This window comes from Pan paniscus, chromosome Y, assembly GCF_029289425.2.
Source record: "Pan paniscus chromosome Y, NHGRI_mPanPan1-v2.0_pri, whole genome shotgun sequence".
Lineage (NCBI taxonomy): Eukaryota > Metazoa > Chordata > Mammalia > Primates > Hominidae > Pan > Pan paniscus.
The window spans coordinates 45,775,647-45,791,879 of NC_073273.2; the positions used below are offsets into that span (position 1 = coordinate 45,775,647).

General features: G+C 50.8%; 1 protein-coding gene across 12 annotated transcripts in view; it reads right to left on the reverse strand.

The window, feature by feature from the left end:
• LOC129395249 (granulocyte-macrophage colony-stimulating factor receptor subunit alpha) overlaps nt 1-16,233 on the reverse strand; it is a 61,550-nt gene that overhangs the window by 26,253 nt on the left and 19,064 nt on the right. For 8 of the 12 annotated variants that reach the window (XM_055106993.2, XM_057301222.2, XM_057301223.2 and 5 more), the window contains 6 exons: nt 11,957-12,058; nt 9,090-9,232; nt 6,555-6,678; nt 6,309-6,438; nt 4,591-4,763; nt 841-974 (listed from right to left, as the gene is read on the reverse strand). In XM_055106993.2, the coding sequence (XP_054962968.1) occupies nt 841-974; nt 4,591-4,763; nt 6,309-6,438; nt 6,555-6,678; nt 9,090-9,232; nt 11,957-12,032 (780 nt within the window). In that variant the 5' untranslated portion in view covers nt 12,033-12,058. Of the gene's footprint in view, nt 1-840; nt 975-4,590; nt 4,764-6,308; nt 6,439-6,554; nt 6,679-9,089; nt 9,233-11,956; nt 12,059-12,824; nt 13,374-16,233 lie in introns of those variants that run through there. The other 4 variants (XR_008622934.2, XR_008622933.2, XR_008622932.2 and 1 more) reach the window with 2 other exon arrangements.

Here is a 16,233-nt window from a genome sequence, read left to right on the forward strand (position 1 = left end):
TGTCTACACTGGATCGAGGTGGATGTGAGGCAGGGTCTCTTCTTGTCTACACTGGGTCCAGGTGGTTGTGGGACAAGATCTCCTCTTGTCTACACTGGATCGAGGTGGACATGAGGCAGTCTCTCTTCCTGTCTACACTGGGTCCAGGTGGTTCTGAGACAAGAACTCCTCCTGTCTACACTGGGTCTCCGTGGAGGTGTGGCAGGGTCTCTTCCTGTCTACACTGGGTGTAGGTGGAGGTGGGGTCAGGTCTCCTCCTGTCTACACTGGGTCCAGGTAGACATGGAGAGTCTCTCCTTCTTGTCTACACTGGGTCCAGGTGGTTGTGGGACAAGATCTCCTCTTGTCTACACTGGATCGAGGTGGACGTGAGGCAGTCTCTCTTCCTGTCTACACTGGGTCCAGGTAGTTGTGGGACAAGCGCTCCTCCTGTCTACACTGGGTCTCCGTGGAGGTGGGGCAGGGTCTCCTCCTATCTACACTGGGTCCAGGGAGACATGGGGCAGGGTCTCCTTCTGTCTACACTGCGTCCAACTGGAGGTGGACCAGAGGCTCTCCTTGCTGGTGGCATCGTCCCCCACACCTCCCAGTCCACTTCCTGGTTCCATGGTTGCAGGATCATCCTTGTCCACCCTCCCTGCAACCTCTTTCAAGGTGGCTTCACAGGCCACAGACCCTTCACCTCTTCCTCCGCTACCCGAAGTGCGTTCACCCCAGAGTCACCGCTCACCACCCACCCATCCTTCCCCCAGGCCACTTCCCCGGGATTCCCAGGCTCCTGTGCGGGCGTGTCCCGTACGCCTCCCTCCTGGTGCCCAGCCCCGGGGAGCTCTCACCGACCTTTCTGTGGACGTCCAGCTGGTACTGAAAGTCCAGGTACGACAGCTTCTGATAGGTCCTGGGCTGTTTCCACCGTACGAGGCAGTGCGTCGTGTTGCAACGTACGGTGACATTGCTGGGAGGGTTGAATCGTTCTGTAACGAGGGCGCAGGACACACCCCTGAACCCGAGAGGTCCTGTCTACACTGGGTCCAGGTGGAGGTGGGGCAGGGTCTCCTCCTGTCTACACTGGGTCCAGGTGGAGGTGGGGCAGGGTCTCCTCCTGTCTACACTGGGTCCAGGTGGAGGTGGTGCAGAGTCTCCTCCTGTCTACACTGGGTCCAGGTGGAGGTGGAGTAGGGACACCTCTTTGACTACACTGGGTCCAGGTGGAGATGGGGCAGGGTCTCCTCCTGTCTACACTGGGTCCAGGTGGAGGTGGGGCAGGGTCTCCTCCTGTCTACACTGGGTCCAGGTGGAGGTGGTGCAGAGTCTCCTCCTGTCTACACTGGGTCCAGGTGGAGGTGGAGTAGGGACACCTCTTTGACTACACTGGGTCCAGGTGGAGATGGGGCAGGGTCTCCTCCTGTCTACACTGGGTCCAGGTGGAGGTGGGGCAGGGTCTCCTCCTGTCTACACTGGGTCCAGGTGGAGGTGGTGCAGAGTCTCCTCCTGTCTACACTGGGTCCAGGTGGAGGTGGGGCAGGGTCTCCTCCTGTCTACACTGGGTCCAGGTGGAGGTGGTGCAGAGTCTCCTCCTGTCTACACTGGGTCCAGGTGGAGGTGGTGCAGAGTCTCCTCCTGTCTACACTGGGTCCAGGTGGAGGTGGGGCAGGGTCTCCTCCTGTCTACACTGGGTCCAGGTGGAGGTGGAGTAGGGACACCTCTTTGACTACACTGGGTCCAGGTGGAGATGGGGCAGGGTCTCCTCCTGTCTACACTGGGTCCAGGTGGAGGTGGGGCAGGGTCTCCTCCTGTCTACACTGGGTCCAGGTGGAGATGGGGCAGGGTCTCCTCCTGTCTACACTGGGTCCAGGTGGAGGTGGTGCAGAGTCTCCTCCTGTCTACACTGGGTCCAGGTGGAGGTGGAGTAGGGACACCTCTTTGACTACACTGGGTCCAGGTGGAGATGGGGCAGGGTCTCCTCCTGTCTACACTGGGTCCAGGTGGAGGTGGGGCAGGGTCTCCTCCTGTCTACACTGGGTCCAGGTGGAGGTGGTGCAGAGTCTCCTCCTGTCTACACTGGGTCCAGGTGGAGGTGGGGCAGGGTCTCCTCCTGTCTACACTGGGTCCAGGTGGAGGTGGTGCAGAGTCTCCTCCTGTCTACACTGGGTCCAGGTGGAGGTGGTGCAGGGTCTCCTGTCTACACTGTGTCCAGGTAAATGTGGAGTAGGGACACCTCTTTGTCTACACTGGATCCAGGTGGAGGTGGTGCAGGGTCTCCTTCTGTCTACACTGGGTAAAGTGGAGGTGGTACAGGGTCTCCTCCTGTCTACACTGGGCCCAGGTGGGCGTGGAGTAGGGACATCTCTTTGTCTACACTGGGTCCAGGTGGAGGTGGGGCAGGGTCTCCTGTCTACACTGGGTCCACGTAAATGTGGAGTAGGGACACCTCTTTGTCTACACTGGGTCCAGGTGGAGGTGGTACAGGGTCTCCTTCTGTCTACACTGGGCCCAGGTAAATGTGGAGTAGGACACCTCTTTGTCTACACTGGGTCCAGGTGGAGGTGGTGCAGTCTCCTCCTGTCTACACTGGGTCCAGGTGGACGTGGAGTAGGGACACCTCTTTGTCTACACTGGGTCCAGGTGGAGGTGGTGCAGGGTCTCCTGTCTACACTGTGTCCAGGTAAATGTGGAGTAGGGACACCTCTTTGTCTACACTGGATCCAGGTGGAGGTGGTGCAGGGTCTCCTTCTGTCTACACTGGGTAAAGTGGAGGTGGTACAGGGTCTCCTCCTGTCTACACTGGGCCCAGGTGGGCATGGAGTAGGGACATCTCTTTGTCTACACTGGGTCCAGGTAGAGGTGGTGCAGGGTCTCCTTCTGTCTACACTGGGTAAAGTGGAGGTGGTACAGGGTCTCCTCCTGTCTACACTGGGTCCAAGTGGGCGTGGAGTAGGGACATCTCTTTGTCTACACTGGGTCCAGGTGGAGGTGGTGCAGGGTCTCCTTCTGTCTACACTGGGTAAAGTGGAGGTGGTACAGGGTCTCCTCCTGTCTACACTGGGCCCAGGTGGGCGTGGAGTAGGGACATCTCTTTGTCTACACTGGGTCCAGGTGGAGGTGGTGCAGGGTCTTCTTCTGTCTACACTGGGTAAAGTGGAGGTGGTACAGGGTCTCCTCCTGTCTAAACTGGGCCCAGGTGGGCGTGGAGTAGGGACATCTCTTTGTCTACACTGGGTCCAGGTGGAGGTGGTGCAGGGTCTCCTTCTGTCTACACTGGGTAAAGTGGAGGTGGTACAGGGTCTCCTCCTGTCTAAACTGGGCCCAGGTGGGCGTGGAGTAGGGACATCTCTTTGTCTACACTGGGTCCAGGTGGAGGTGGTACAGGGTCTCCTCCTGTCTACACTGGGTCCAAGTGGAGGTGGGGCAGCTACCATGTACAGGAGAGATACCCACTGCGGCAGGGGTTCCAGGGTGGGAGGTGGGGATGGGCTTGGTGGGCAGGAGTCACACTTCTGTGAGAGTCCTAAGCCTGAAGAGGCTGGGAACGCCCAACGGGATGAAGGAGTCCATGGGTGGGATGCGGCGGGCTTGGGAAGAGGAGAGCGTGTGGGCATATGGGACTGGCTCCACGAGGCCAGCCAGGAGCAGGGCACTGGGACACGAAGTGGTGCTGGTGAGGAAGAAATGAAGAAAGAGGAAGGAAGGAGGAAATGAGTGAAGGAGAAGGAAGGAATGAAGAAGGGAGGGAGAGAGGGAGGGAGGGAAGGAAGAAGGGAGGGAAGGAGGAAGGAAGGAAGGAAAGGAGGGAGGGAAGGAAGGAAGGAAGAAAAGGGAAGAGAGAAGAAAGGCAGAAAGGCAGGGAGGAAGGAAAGAAGGAAGGAGGTAAAGAGGGAGGTCAGGCGCGGTGGCTCACGCCTGTAATCCCAGCACTTTGGGAGGCTGAGGCAGGCGGATCATCTGAGGTCAGAAGTTCGAGACCAGCCCGGCCAAGATGGTGAAACACTGTCTCTACTAAAAATACAAAAATTAGCCGAGCGTGGTGGTGTGCACCTGTAATCCAAGCTACTAAGGAGGCTGAGACAGGAGAATCGCTTGAACCTGGGAGGCAGAGGTTGCAGTGAGCTGAGATTGCACCACTGCACTCCAGCCTGGGTGACAGAGCGAGACTGTATCTCAAAAAAAGGAAAGTTAAATCAGCTCAGTTCTAATTTGTTACAGCACCAAAGTTACACAGATTTTTGTTTGTTTGTTTTTGAGACAGAGTCTTGCTCTGTCGCTCAAGCTGGAGTGCAGTGGCACAATCTCACCTCATTGCAATGTCCACCTCCTAGGTTCGAGTGATTCTCCTCAGCCTTCCGAGTAGCTGGGATTACAGGCACGTGCCACCATGCCTGGCTAATTTTTGTATTTTTAGTAGAGATGGGGTTTCCCCATGTTGGTCAGGCTGGTCTTGAACACCCGATCTCAGGTGATCGGCCTGCCTCGGCCTCCCAAAGTGCTGAGATTACAGGTGTGAGACACCACACCTGGCCTCAGTTACACAGATTTTAAGGCAAATTCCATTTCACCTATAAACAATAGGAAAATCATATGTGTTATTCTCACCTATTTTCTTTGTGTCCAAAAGTGAATCAAAGAATTGGATGCCAATTTCTCGGCTGGTTCCATTAACCAGAAAGTAATTGCGAGACGTTAATCCTGACAGGTTATCCAGGTGACATCCCACATGGGTTCCTGAGTCTTGTATGTAATAAGGACACCGGATCTCCCTCCTTCTCCTGAAAGATTAGAAAGTGCTCAGAGAGCAATCAGGAAAACAAAACAAAACACAAAAACACAAAACAAAACAAAAACAATCACAAAACAAAACACAAAAACACAAAACAAAAACACAAAACAAAAAACACAAAAACACAAAACAAAACACAAAACAAAAACACAAAAACACAAAACAAAACAAAAACACAAAACAAAACATAAAAACACAAAACACAAAACAAAACAAAAACAAACACGAAACAAAACACAAAAACACAAAACAAAAACACAAAACAAAACACAAAAACACAAAATAAAACACAAAACACAAAACAAAAACACAAAAACACAAAACAAAAACAAACACAAAACAAAACACAAAAACACAAAACACAAAAACACAAAACAAAACAAAAACACAAAACACAAAAACACAAAACAAAACACAAAAACACAAAACAAAACAAAAACAAACACAAAACAAAACACAAAAACACAAAACAAAACAAAATGAAACAAAAACACAAAAACACAAAACAAAAACAAACACAAAACAAAACAAAAACACAAAACAAAAACACTAAAACACAAACAAAAAAACAAAACAAAACAAAAACAAACACAACACAAAACAAAAAACACAAAACAAAACAAAAACAAACACAAAACAAAACACAAAACAAAACAAAAACACAAAAAACAAAAACACAAAAACACAAAACACCACAAAAACATGCAACCAAAAAAACACAAAAACAAAAGAAAAACACAGAAACACAAAACAAAACAAGAACACAAAAACACAAGGCAAAACAAAAAGAAACACAAAACAAAACAAAAAACACAAAACAAAAAACACAAAACAAAACAACAACAACAAAAAACAGTCCAGGTGCAGTGGCTCACGCCTGTAATCCCAGCACTTTGGGGAGGTTGAGGCAGGCAGATCACTTGAGGTCAGGAGTTCGAGACCAACCTGGCCAGCATGGTGAAACCCTGTCTCTACTAAAAATACAAAAATTAGACAGGTGTGGTGGAGTGCACCTGTAGTGCCAGCTACTTGGGAGGCTGAGGCAGGAGAATCACTTGAACCCTGGAGGGAGGCGCAGGTTGCAGGGAGCTGAGATCACATCACTACACTCCAGCCTGGGCGGGCGACAGAGCAAGACTCTGTCTCTAAATACATATATGGGGCCTAGTGTGGTGGCTCACGCCTGTAATCCCAACACTTTGGGAGGCCAAGGCAGGCAGACCACTTCAGCTCAGGAGTTCGAGACCAACCTGGGCAACATGGCAAAACCCCGTCTCTACTAAAAATACAAAATTTAGCTGGATGTGGTGGCGGGTGCCTGGAATCCCAGCTACCTGGGAAGCTGAGGCAGGAAAATTGCTTGAACCCAGGAGGTCGAGGTTGCAGTGAGCCGAGGTGGCACCATTGCATTCCAGCCTGGGCAACAGAGCAAGACCATGTCTTAAAAAAAGAAAAAGGAAAAAAAGAAAACCAGCATGATTTTTTCTCCCATCCCTGCATTCCTCATAATTCTTCACATGAGGTGAACACTTACTTTGAGTTTTGTATGTACAAAAAATACTGGACGTCACGGGGGGCCGCCGGACCCCTCGCCCAGGTGCAGTTCATTAAATCCGCATTGTAGATGAAACAGGAGAAATTCTGAGCAGCAGTACCCTCCCTTCCTGGGAAGAGGTAGAAACAAAGTAATTTTCACTCCGAAGTCCAACGGGATGTACTTTGATGCTGGCGGGGTGGTGGGGCCAGTGCTGTAAACGGATCCCTGAGCTGTCCTGCTTACCTGAATTTGGATAAAGCAGTTTCTGTTGAAATCCTCTTTGACTAGTATTCACGTGAACCTCAAATGTGACTCCTCCATGCAGACAGATTTCACGAAATGTGCACGAACATTCGTTGTTACTGAGCTGAAGAATTGCAACCAGACAGAGCCGATTAGGAAACAACCTTCTGTCTCCTACAGTCTTCAGGCTGGAGTGCAGTGGCGCGATCTCAGCTCACTGCGCCCTCCGCCTTCCAGGTTCAAGCAATTCTCCTGCCTCAGCCTCCCGAGTAGCTCGGATTACAGACACCTGCCACCACACCCTGCTAATTTGTGTATTTGTAGTAGAGACAGGGTTTCACCATGTTGGCCAGGCTGGTCTCAAACTCCTGACCTCAGGTGACCCACCCGCCTCGCCCTCCCAAAGTGCTGGGATTACAGGCGTGAGCCACCATGCCCGGCCATGGTATTGGTTTTTACCTGGATTTGGCGACATGCACCTGCCTCCCTTTGTGAAATCATCCCCCTAAGCTTCCTCCGAGGACTCTGAGTGGATACGCCAAATACCAGCTTGCAGGTGAAAACTCAATCTTATACTCTAGCAGTGCTGAAAGTATCAGACTAGAGGCCAGGTGCCGTGGCTCACACCTATAATCCCAGCACTTTGGGAGGCCGAGGCGGGTGGATCACTTGAGGTCAGGAGTTCAAGACCAGCCTGGCCAACATGGTGAAACCCCATCTCTACTAAAAATTAAAAAATTAGCCAGTTGTGGTGGCAGGCACCTGTAATCCCAGCTACTCGGGAGGCTGAGGCAGGAGACTCTCTTGAAACCGGGAGGCACAGGTTGCAGTGAGCTGAGATCACGCCAGTGCACTCCAGCCTGGGCGACAGACAGAGACTCCATCCCCCCAAAAAAAGGGTCGGACATAGTGGCTCACACCTGTAATGCCAGCACTTTGGGAGGCGGAGGTGGGTGGATCACTTGAGGTCAGGAGTTCGAGACCAGCCCGGCCAACATGGTGAAACCCCGTCTCTACTAAAAATACAAAAATTAGCCAGGTGTGGTGGTGGGCACCTGTAATCCCAGCTACTTGGGAGGCTGAGATAGGAGAATCGCTTGAACCCAGGAGGCACAGGTTGCAGGGAGCTGAGCTCACGCCAGTGCACTCCAGCCTGGGCGACAGAGCGAAACTCCATCTCAAAAAAAAAAAAAAAAAAAAAAGTATGTCATCTGGGGTAACATAGCAAGACCACGCATCGCTCCGTGTAACATCTACCTATGGAATTGATTATCAATCTTCCAATCACCTATTATCACCTATCAGTCAATAAATCATCTATCACCTACCTATCGATCACCCATATTTCTCTCTTCCTCTCCCTCCTCCTTCTATTCTTTCTCTGTGTTTCTCCCTCCTTCCCTCCCCTCTCCCCGCTCTTCTGTCTCTGTCTCCTGTGTTCCAAAAACCCTGACCTTAATCCCTTGGGGAACCAGGACGGTGACACACTGACAACGTGACTGACACTTTACTTTCTCCGTCCTACTTCCACCACAGACCCAGGCGCACAACCAACTGCATTTGCCAGGATTTCTCTTCTCTTGGGGTAAAATACGCTCTTGGGGTAAAATACGGTAACACAGGCTCTGCCTCAGGGAATCAGGCCCTGGTACACATTGTGGACATGAGCTAACAGCACTTTCCCGGTCCCCGTGAGATTATTGGCTCTGACATTTCTCCAAATACCACACTTGTGTTGTTTGTGTCTGTGGCCCTCTCGCTTTTATTTAATTGAATTTATTATTATTATTTTTTGAGACAGAGTTTTGCTCTTGTTGCCCAGGCTGGAGTGCAATGGCACCATCTCAGCTCACCGCAACCTCCGCCTCCCGAGTTCGAGTAATTCTCCTGCCTCAGCCTCCCGAGTAGCTGGGATTACAGGCACCTGCCACCAGACCCAGCTCACTGCAACCTCCACCTCCCGGGTTCAAGTGATTCTCCTGCCTCAGCCTCCCAAGTAGCTGGGATTACAGATGCCTGCCACCACGCCCGACTAATTTTTGTGTTTTTAGTAGAGACAGGGTTTCACCATGTTGGTCAGCCTGGTCTTGAACTCCTGACCTCAGGTGATCCACCTGCCTCGGCCTCCCAGAGTGCTGGGATGACAAGTGTGAGCCACCACACCCGGCCTTATTTTATTTTATGAGACGGAGTCTCGCTCTGTCGCCCAGGCTGGAGTGCAATGGCACAAGCTCGACTCACTGCAACTTCCACCTCCCGGGTTCGAGTAATTCTCCTGCCCTCAGCCTCCCGAGTAGCTGGGATTACAGGCATGCACCAGCACGCCCGGCTAATTTTGTATTTGTAATAGAGATGGGGTTTCACCATGTTGGTCAGGCTGGTCTCGAACTCCCGACCTCAGGTGATCCGCCCACCTCGGCCTCCCAAAGTGCTGGGATTACAGGCGTGAGCCACCGCGCCCGGCTGGCCCTGTTGCTTTTAACTCAGAAAGGGGTGTGTAAAGGACAGGGGTTGAGCATGGGAAATTCGTCTCACCCTGGGTTCCACGACTCTGTTCTTCTTGTCAGTTAAGAAACACCTGCTGAAGGTTGTGTTTTCTTGGCAGTCCCAGCTTAAATTCATCGTCCTGGAGTCAAACCTCACATTGAGACTAGAGGCTGGTACCACTGTTCGCAGATCTGCAAGGAGCGGGCACTGGATTCAGAATTTCCTCTTTTCTTTTCCTTTTTTTTTTTTTTTTTTTTTTTTGAGACGGAGTCTGGCTTTGTCTCCCAGGCTGGAGTGCAGTGGTGTGATCTCAGCTCACTGCAAGCTCCGCCATCCGGGTTCAAGTGATTCTCCTGCCTCAGCCTCCCGAGTAGCTGGGATTACAGGCGCCGACCACCATGCCCAGCTAACTTTTGTATTTTTAGTAGAGACGGGGTTTCACCATGTTGGTCAGGCTGGTCTCGAACTGCCGACCTCAGGTGATCCACCTGCCTCAGCCTCCCGAAGTGCTGGGATAACAGGCATGAGCCACCGTGCCCGGCCGGCCCTGTTTTCTCTCCTCCCACCCGGCTCTGGGAGGTGAAGTTCAGGGCTGAAGCCTGCTGATTTTCCTCTGTCACCCACGTGGCCCCAGGACGTCCCACATCCTCAGGTATCTGTTCCTCCCTTGTCCATCTTCCCTCCTTTTCACAGCCCCCTGGCTGTTTCTGAAAAAGGAGATTTCTGCTGCAGAAACATTCGAAAATCATCTGAAGACTGGGGGTGGTGGCTCACGCCTCTAATCCCAGCACCTTGGGAGGCTGAGGCAAAAAGCTGACTTGAGCCCAGTAGGTTGGGATCCATCTGGGCAACATAGCAAGATCGCATCTCTTAAAAAAAAACAATTTTTAAAAAAATTTAAATTAGGCAGGCGTGGCGGTGCACATCTGTGGTCCCAGCTTGCTCCTTCTCCACATGGAGATGTTTACTGCAGAAATCATCAAAAACTGGCCGGGCGCGGTGGCTCACGCCTGCAATCCCAGCACTTTGGGAGGCTGAGGTGGGCGGATCACCTGAGGTCAGGAGTTCGAGACCAGCCTGGCCAACATGGTGAAACCCTGTCTCTACTAAAAATACAAAAAAATTAGGTGGACATGGTGGCGGGTACCTGTAATCCCAGCTACTCAGGAGGCTGAGGCAGGAGAATCGGTTGAACCCAGGAGGTGGAGGCTGTAGTGAGCCGAGATCTCGCCACTGCACTCCAGCCTGGGAGACAGAGTAAGACTCCATCTCAAAAAAAAAAAAAAAATCAAAAACTAGTCTTGGCAACATAGCAAGATCTCCTCTATAAAATTAAAAAAAAAAATTAAATTAGCTTGGCATGGTGGTGTATTTCTGCAGTCCCAGCTACTTGGGAGGCTGGAGTGGGAGGATACTTGATCCCAGAAAGTTGAGGCTGCAGTGAGCCGAGATCACGCCACTGCACTCCAGCCTGGGAGACAGAGCGAGATCCTGTCTCAAAAAAAAAAAAAAAAAAAGAGAGAGAGAGAAAGAAAACCGCTTGAATGAGAACAGGCAAAGGCTCTTTGTCCAGAGTGATGTGGCTCTGAACACGCTTCCCAAATTATGGAACCTTGGCAGTTTTATATAAAGCTGAAGGAATTTGAGAAAATTGCAGAAACAGAAAGCTGTCTTTGTCTGTCTTCCCTGAACCAGGTCACAAACACCTGGAAATATTTTCCTGAAGCAGGCCCTGACACCCTCAGTCAAGAGGGTGCCTCCCGGAAATGCAAATCAAAACCACAATGAGCTATCATTCCACGCCAGTCACAGTGGCTGTTATTAAGAAGTCAACAAACAAGAGGCTGGGTGTGGTGGCTCATAGCTGTAATCCTAGCACTTTGGGAGGCCGAGGCACGGGATCACCTGAGGCCAGGAGATTGAGACCAGCCTGGCCAACATGACAAAACCCCGTCTCTATTAGAAATACAAAAATTAGCTGGGCATGGTGGTGTAATCCCACCTACTCGGTGGGATTAGCGCCTGTAATCCCAGCTACTCGGGAGGCTAAGGCAGGAGAATCGCTTGAGCCCGGGAGGCTGAGTTTGCAGTGAGCTGAGATTGAGCCATTGCACTCCAGCCTGGGCAACAAGAGGGAGACTCTGAAAAAAAAGAAAAAGAAAGAAGGAAAGAAAGAAAGAAAGAAAGAAGAAAGAGGAAAAAAGAAACAAAGAAGGAGAACAAACAAAGAAGGAGAAAGAAAGAAAGAGAGAGAGAGAGGGAGGGAGGGAAGGAAGGAAAGAAAGAAACAATGGAAGGAAGAAAGAGAGAGAGGGAAGGAGGGAAGGAAGGAAGAAAGAGAAAGAAAGAAGGGAGGGAGGGAAGAAGGAAGGAAAGAAAGAAACAATGGAAGGAAGAAAGAGAGAAAGGGAAGGAGGGAAGGAAGGAAGAGAAAGAAAGAAAGAAGAAATGAATCAGGAGGGAGAGAAGGATGGAAGGAAGGAGAGAAGGAAGGATGGAAAGAGGGAGGGCAGGAGGAAGAGAAGGAAGCAAGGGAGGGAAGAAGGAAGGGAGGAAAAAGGAAGGAAACAAAAGAAAGGAGGAACGAAGGAAGGAAGGAAGGAACACTTTGGCCCATGCAGACATGGGTGCTCATCCTGGCCCCATCACTACCTGGATGGTCATTGGGTTAAACTGTGGAGGTATCTGAGCCTCCGTTTTCTCATCTGTAGAATGGGTGGATGGGAATTAACAGCAGAAAAGGAGGTGAGAACAAGAGGCGCTCTGAGCTTCTGGTGGGTTGGCTGGTGCTTATTGGGTCCCTCATAAACATTAGAGATGAAATGCAGATGGGCCCACGTATCCAGATAGGTCTCCAGATGCAGGACATCTAAACAGGGGCCGCGGAGAAGGTTCAGCCAGGTTTCCATACTTACCCGATTTCCCTGGGATCAGGAGGAATGCTGGGTGTGGTAACTCACAGAGCAGAAGGCTTGTCACCAGGAGAAGCATGGTGCTGGTCAGAGAGAAGGGAAGAGCTGCAGGAGAGAAAATATCACACAGTGAGAAGGTTGCCTCTCCCAGGACATTCCTGGCAGGGGACCCCAGGGAGGTGATTTGGGGAAACAAACCCAGGATGGTGGTCAGCTGCTGACCTGGTCAAATGAGGGGTCATGGCCAGCTGGGGAAGGTCTGCAGGGCCATTATTCTGTCTCCCACATGGGACTAGGCTGTGGACATCTCTGGGGCCATTATTCTGTCTATCACATGGGGATTAGGACGTGGACATCTTTGGGGCCATTATTCTGTCTCGCACATGGGATTAGGACGTGGACATCTTTGGCATCTCAAGATGGTCAATCTAGAGTCAAGCTTCCATGGTTCACGGGTCATGGCTCAGCTGACCTTCACGAGGGAACCCATAGCTGACACTAAAGGCAGGTTCTAACACACTTCAAGGAAATTGCAGTCACTTTCGTTCATTTTTCGTAGCTTTTACTTTCTGTTAATAATTAGTGGATTTGGGGAAATAAGATAAAGGATGGCTCAGGTTTTCATTTTCATAACTTTTGTTTCGTTTTGTTTTGCTCTTTTGTACTTTTTTTTTTCTTTTTTGAGACGAAGTCACGCTCTGTCACCCAGGCTGGAGTGCAGTGGCGCGATCTCGGCTCACTGCAACCTCCACCTCCCAGGTTCACACCATTCTCCTGCCTCAGCTTCCCAAGTAGCTGGGACTACAGGCGCCCACCACCACACCCAGCTAATTTTTTTTATTTTTTATTTTTAGTAGAAACAGGCTTTCACCGTGTTAGCCAGGATAGTCTCGATCTCCTGATCTCGTGATCCACCTGCCTCGGCCTCCCAAAGTGCTGGGATTACAGGTGTGAGCCACCGCGCCCGGCCCTGCTCTTTTATACTTTTTTAAAAATCTTGACTTTTGCAACAGCTATAAAAGGCAAGTGAAAAAAAAAAAAAGAAGAGGAAGAAAGAAAGTGTGAGTACATAAAACGACATGAATGAAGTTTAAATACTTATGACTAAGGGAAAGAAGCCACTTTGAGATGGCTGCAGACTGAGTCATTCTAACACTTGGACACTGTGGAAAAGACAAAATCATGGAAACAGTAAAAAGATCTGGAGTTGGTTGGTGTTGGGCAGACGGAGGGATGAATACATGGACCTCAGAGGATTTTTAGGGCAGTGAAACTACTCTTATTTGATACTTCTTTATGCAAAAAAGGAAGAAGAAGAAGGAGGAGGAGGAGAAGGTGCAGGAGGAGGAGAAGGAGGAGGAGAAGGACGAGGAGGAGGAGGAGGAGAAGGAAGAGAAGGAGGAGTAGGAGGAAGAGGAGGAGAAGGAGCAGGAGGAGAAGGAGGAGGAGAAGGAGCAGGAGGAGGAGAAGAAGGAGGAGGAGAAGGAGGAGTAGGAGAAGGAGGAGGAGGAGAAGGAAAAGGAGGAGGAGGAGAAGGAGGAGGAGGAGAAGGAGGAGGAGGAGAAGGAGGAGGAGGAGAAGGAGGAGGAGAAGGAGGAGGAGAAGGAGGAGGAGAAGGAGGAGGAGGAGGAGAAGGAAGAGAAGGAGGAGTAGGAGGAAGAGGAGGGGATGGAGCAGGAGGAGAAGGAGGAGGAGAAAAGAAGCTACTCGGTATGATTCTACAAATGGTGGATCCATGTCGATATACTTCTATCCAAGCCCATAAGGAAGAAGAAGAAAAAGGAGGAGGAGAAGGAGGAGGAAGAAGAAGAAGAAGAAAGAAGAGAAGAAGAAGGAGGAGGAGGAAGAGGAGGAAGGGGGGAGAAGGAGGAGGAAGAAGAGAAGGAGGAGGAGCTACAAACTCAACCAATTGTCAACCAGAAAATGTTTAAATTCATTTATAGCCTGGAAGCCCCCACTTTGAGTTGTCCCGCCTTTATGGACCAAACTAATGTATTTCTTTTCTTCTTCTTCTTTTTTTTTTTTTTTTTTTTTTTTGAGACAGAGTTTCACTCTTGTCGCCCAGGCTGTGCAGTGGTGCAATCTCGGCTCACTGCAACCTCCGCCTCCCGGGTTCAAGCGATTCTCCTGCCTCAGCCTCCCAAGTAGCTGGGATTATAGGCACCCGCCATTATGCCAGGCTAATTTTGCATTTTTAGTAGAGAGGCTGTTTTGCCATGTTGGCCAGGCTGGGCTCGAACTCCTGACCTCAGATGATCTGCCTGCCTCAGCTTCTCAAACTGCTGGAATTACAGGCATGAGCCACTGCACCCGGCCTTTGTAGCATCTTTAGTTCAAGCGTCTGCACCTGGTGGGACCCATCTGTCCACCCTGCGGTTCCTGCTCCAAACCTCCTCTCTGAAAGATTGCGTCTCTCGGCCGGGCACAGTGGCTCACGCCTGTAATCCCAGCACTTTGGGAGGCCAAGGCAGGCGGATCGCCTGAGGTCAGGAGTTCGGGACCAGCTTGGCTAATACGATGAAACCTCGTCTCTACTAGAAATACAAAAATTAGCCAGGTGGGGTGGTGGGCACCTGTAATCCCAGCTACTCGGGAGGCTGAGGCAGGAGAATCGTTTGAACCCAGGAGGTGGAGGCTGCAGTGAGCCGAGATCGCGCCACTGCCCTCCAGCCTGGGTGACAGAGGGAGACTCTGTCTCAAGGAAAAACAAACAAACAAAAAAAAACGGTTGTGTCTCTCAGACCGTTCCTCTGCAAGAGGAACCTCGCTTGCTAAAAGGAAGTAAAAGCATGTAGGCCACACCTGTTTCTTCTTCTCCTGCCCCTGCCCCCTCACTCATCTGTAGCCCACATGACAGGGATGTGGCCACTTCCCCCACTGGACTGCGGCACCCCGCTTCTTGGAGCCTGCTTCTGGGTCCTGCAGGTGTTTCTGGGCACTGGACAGACTCTCCTGTGGCACCCTAGAGATGCACGTTCTGTCTGGGTGGGCCTGACATTGAGATCCAGATACAACACCCCAGGTGGTGGTAACAGGTGTAGAAGTCCTGTTCCTTGAGACTGGCCCCCCTCTGCTGAGTCACTAAATGTTGAGATTCAGACACAACTCCCCAGGTGGTGGTAACAGGTGTAGAACTCTTGTTCCGTGAGACTGGCCCCCTCTGCTGAGTCACTAAATGTTTGGGATATTTGTGTACTTCTCTTGCACTAGTTATTATTATTATTATTAATTATTATTATTATTTTGTAGACGGTCTTGCTCTGTTGCCCAGGCTGGAGTGCAATGGCACGATCTCGGCTCACTGCAACCTCCGCCTCCCGGGTTAAAGCGATCCTCCTGCCTCAGCCTCCCGAGTAGCTGGGATTACAGGCGCCTGCCACCATGCCCGGCTAATTTTTGTATTTTTAGTAGAGACAGGGTTTCACCATGTTGGCCAGGCTGGTCTCAAACTCCTGATCTCAAGTGATCCCCCTGCCTCGGACTCCCAAAGTGATGGGATGACAGGTGTGAGCCACTGTACGTACGGCCTTCTTGGTTGACTTATTTATTTATTTTTTGGAGATGGAGTCTCACTCTGTCACCCAGGCTGGAGTACAGTGCCGCCGTCTCGGCTCACTGCAACCTCTGTCTCCTAGGTTCAAGTGATTCTACTGCCTCAGCCTCCGAGTAGCTGGGACTACAGGCACGCACCAACATGCCTGGCTAATTTTTGTATTTTTAGTAGAGATGGGGTTTCACCATGTCGGCCACGCTGGTCTCGAACTCCTGACCTCAGGTGATCCACCTGCCTCGGGCTCCCAAAGTGCTGGGATTATAGGTATGAGCCACTGCGCCTGGCCTCTGGAGTACCTAGTCTTTCACAATTTTACTTTCATAATAAACTTGCTCGCCCTGAAATTTTTTTTTTTTTTTTGAGACTGAGTCTCATTCTCTCGCCCAGGCTGGAGTGCAGTGGTGCCATCTCGGCTCACTGCAACCTCCGTCTCCTAAGTTGAAGCAATTCTACTGCCTCAGCCTCCGAGTAGCTGGGACTACAGGCACGCACCAACATGCCTGGCTAATTTTTGTATTTTTAGTAGAGATGGGGTTTCACCATGTTGGTCAGGCTGGTCTCGAACTCCTGACCTCAGGTGATCTGCCCACCTCAACCTCCCAAAGTGCTGGGATTACGGGCATGAGCCACTGCGCCCGGCCTCTGGAGTAGCTATTCTTTCACTATTTTACTTTTGTAATAAATTTGCTTTGGCTTTGCACTGCTGACTCACCCTGAATTTTTTTTT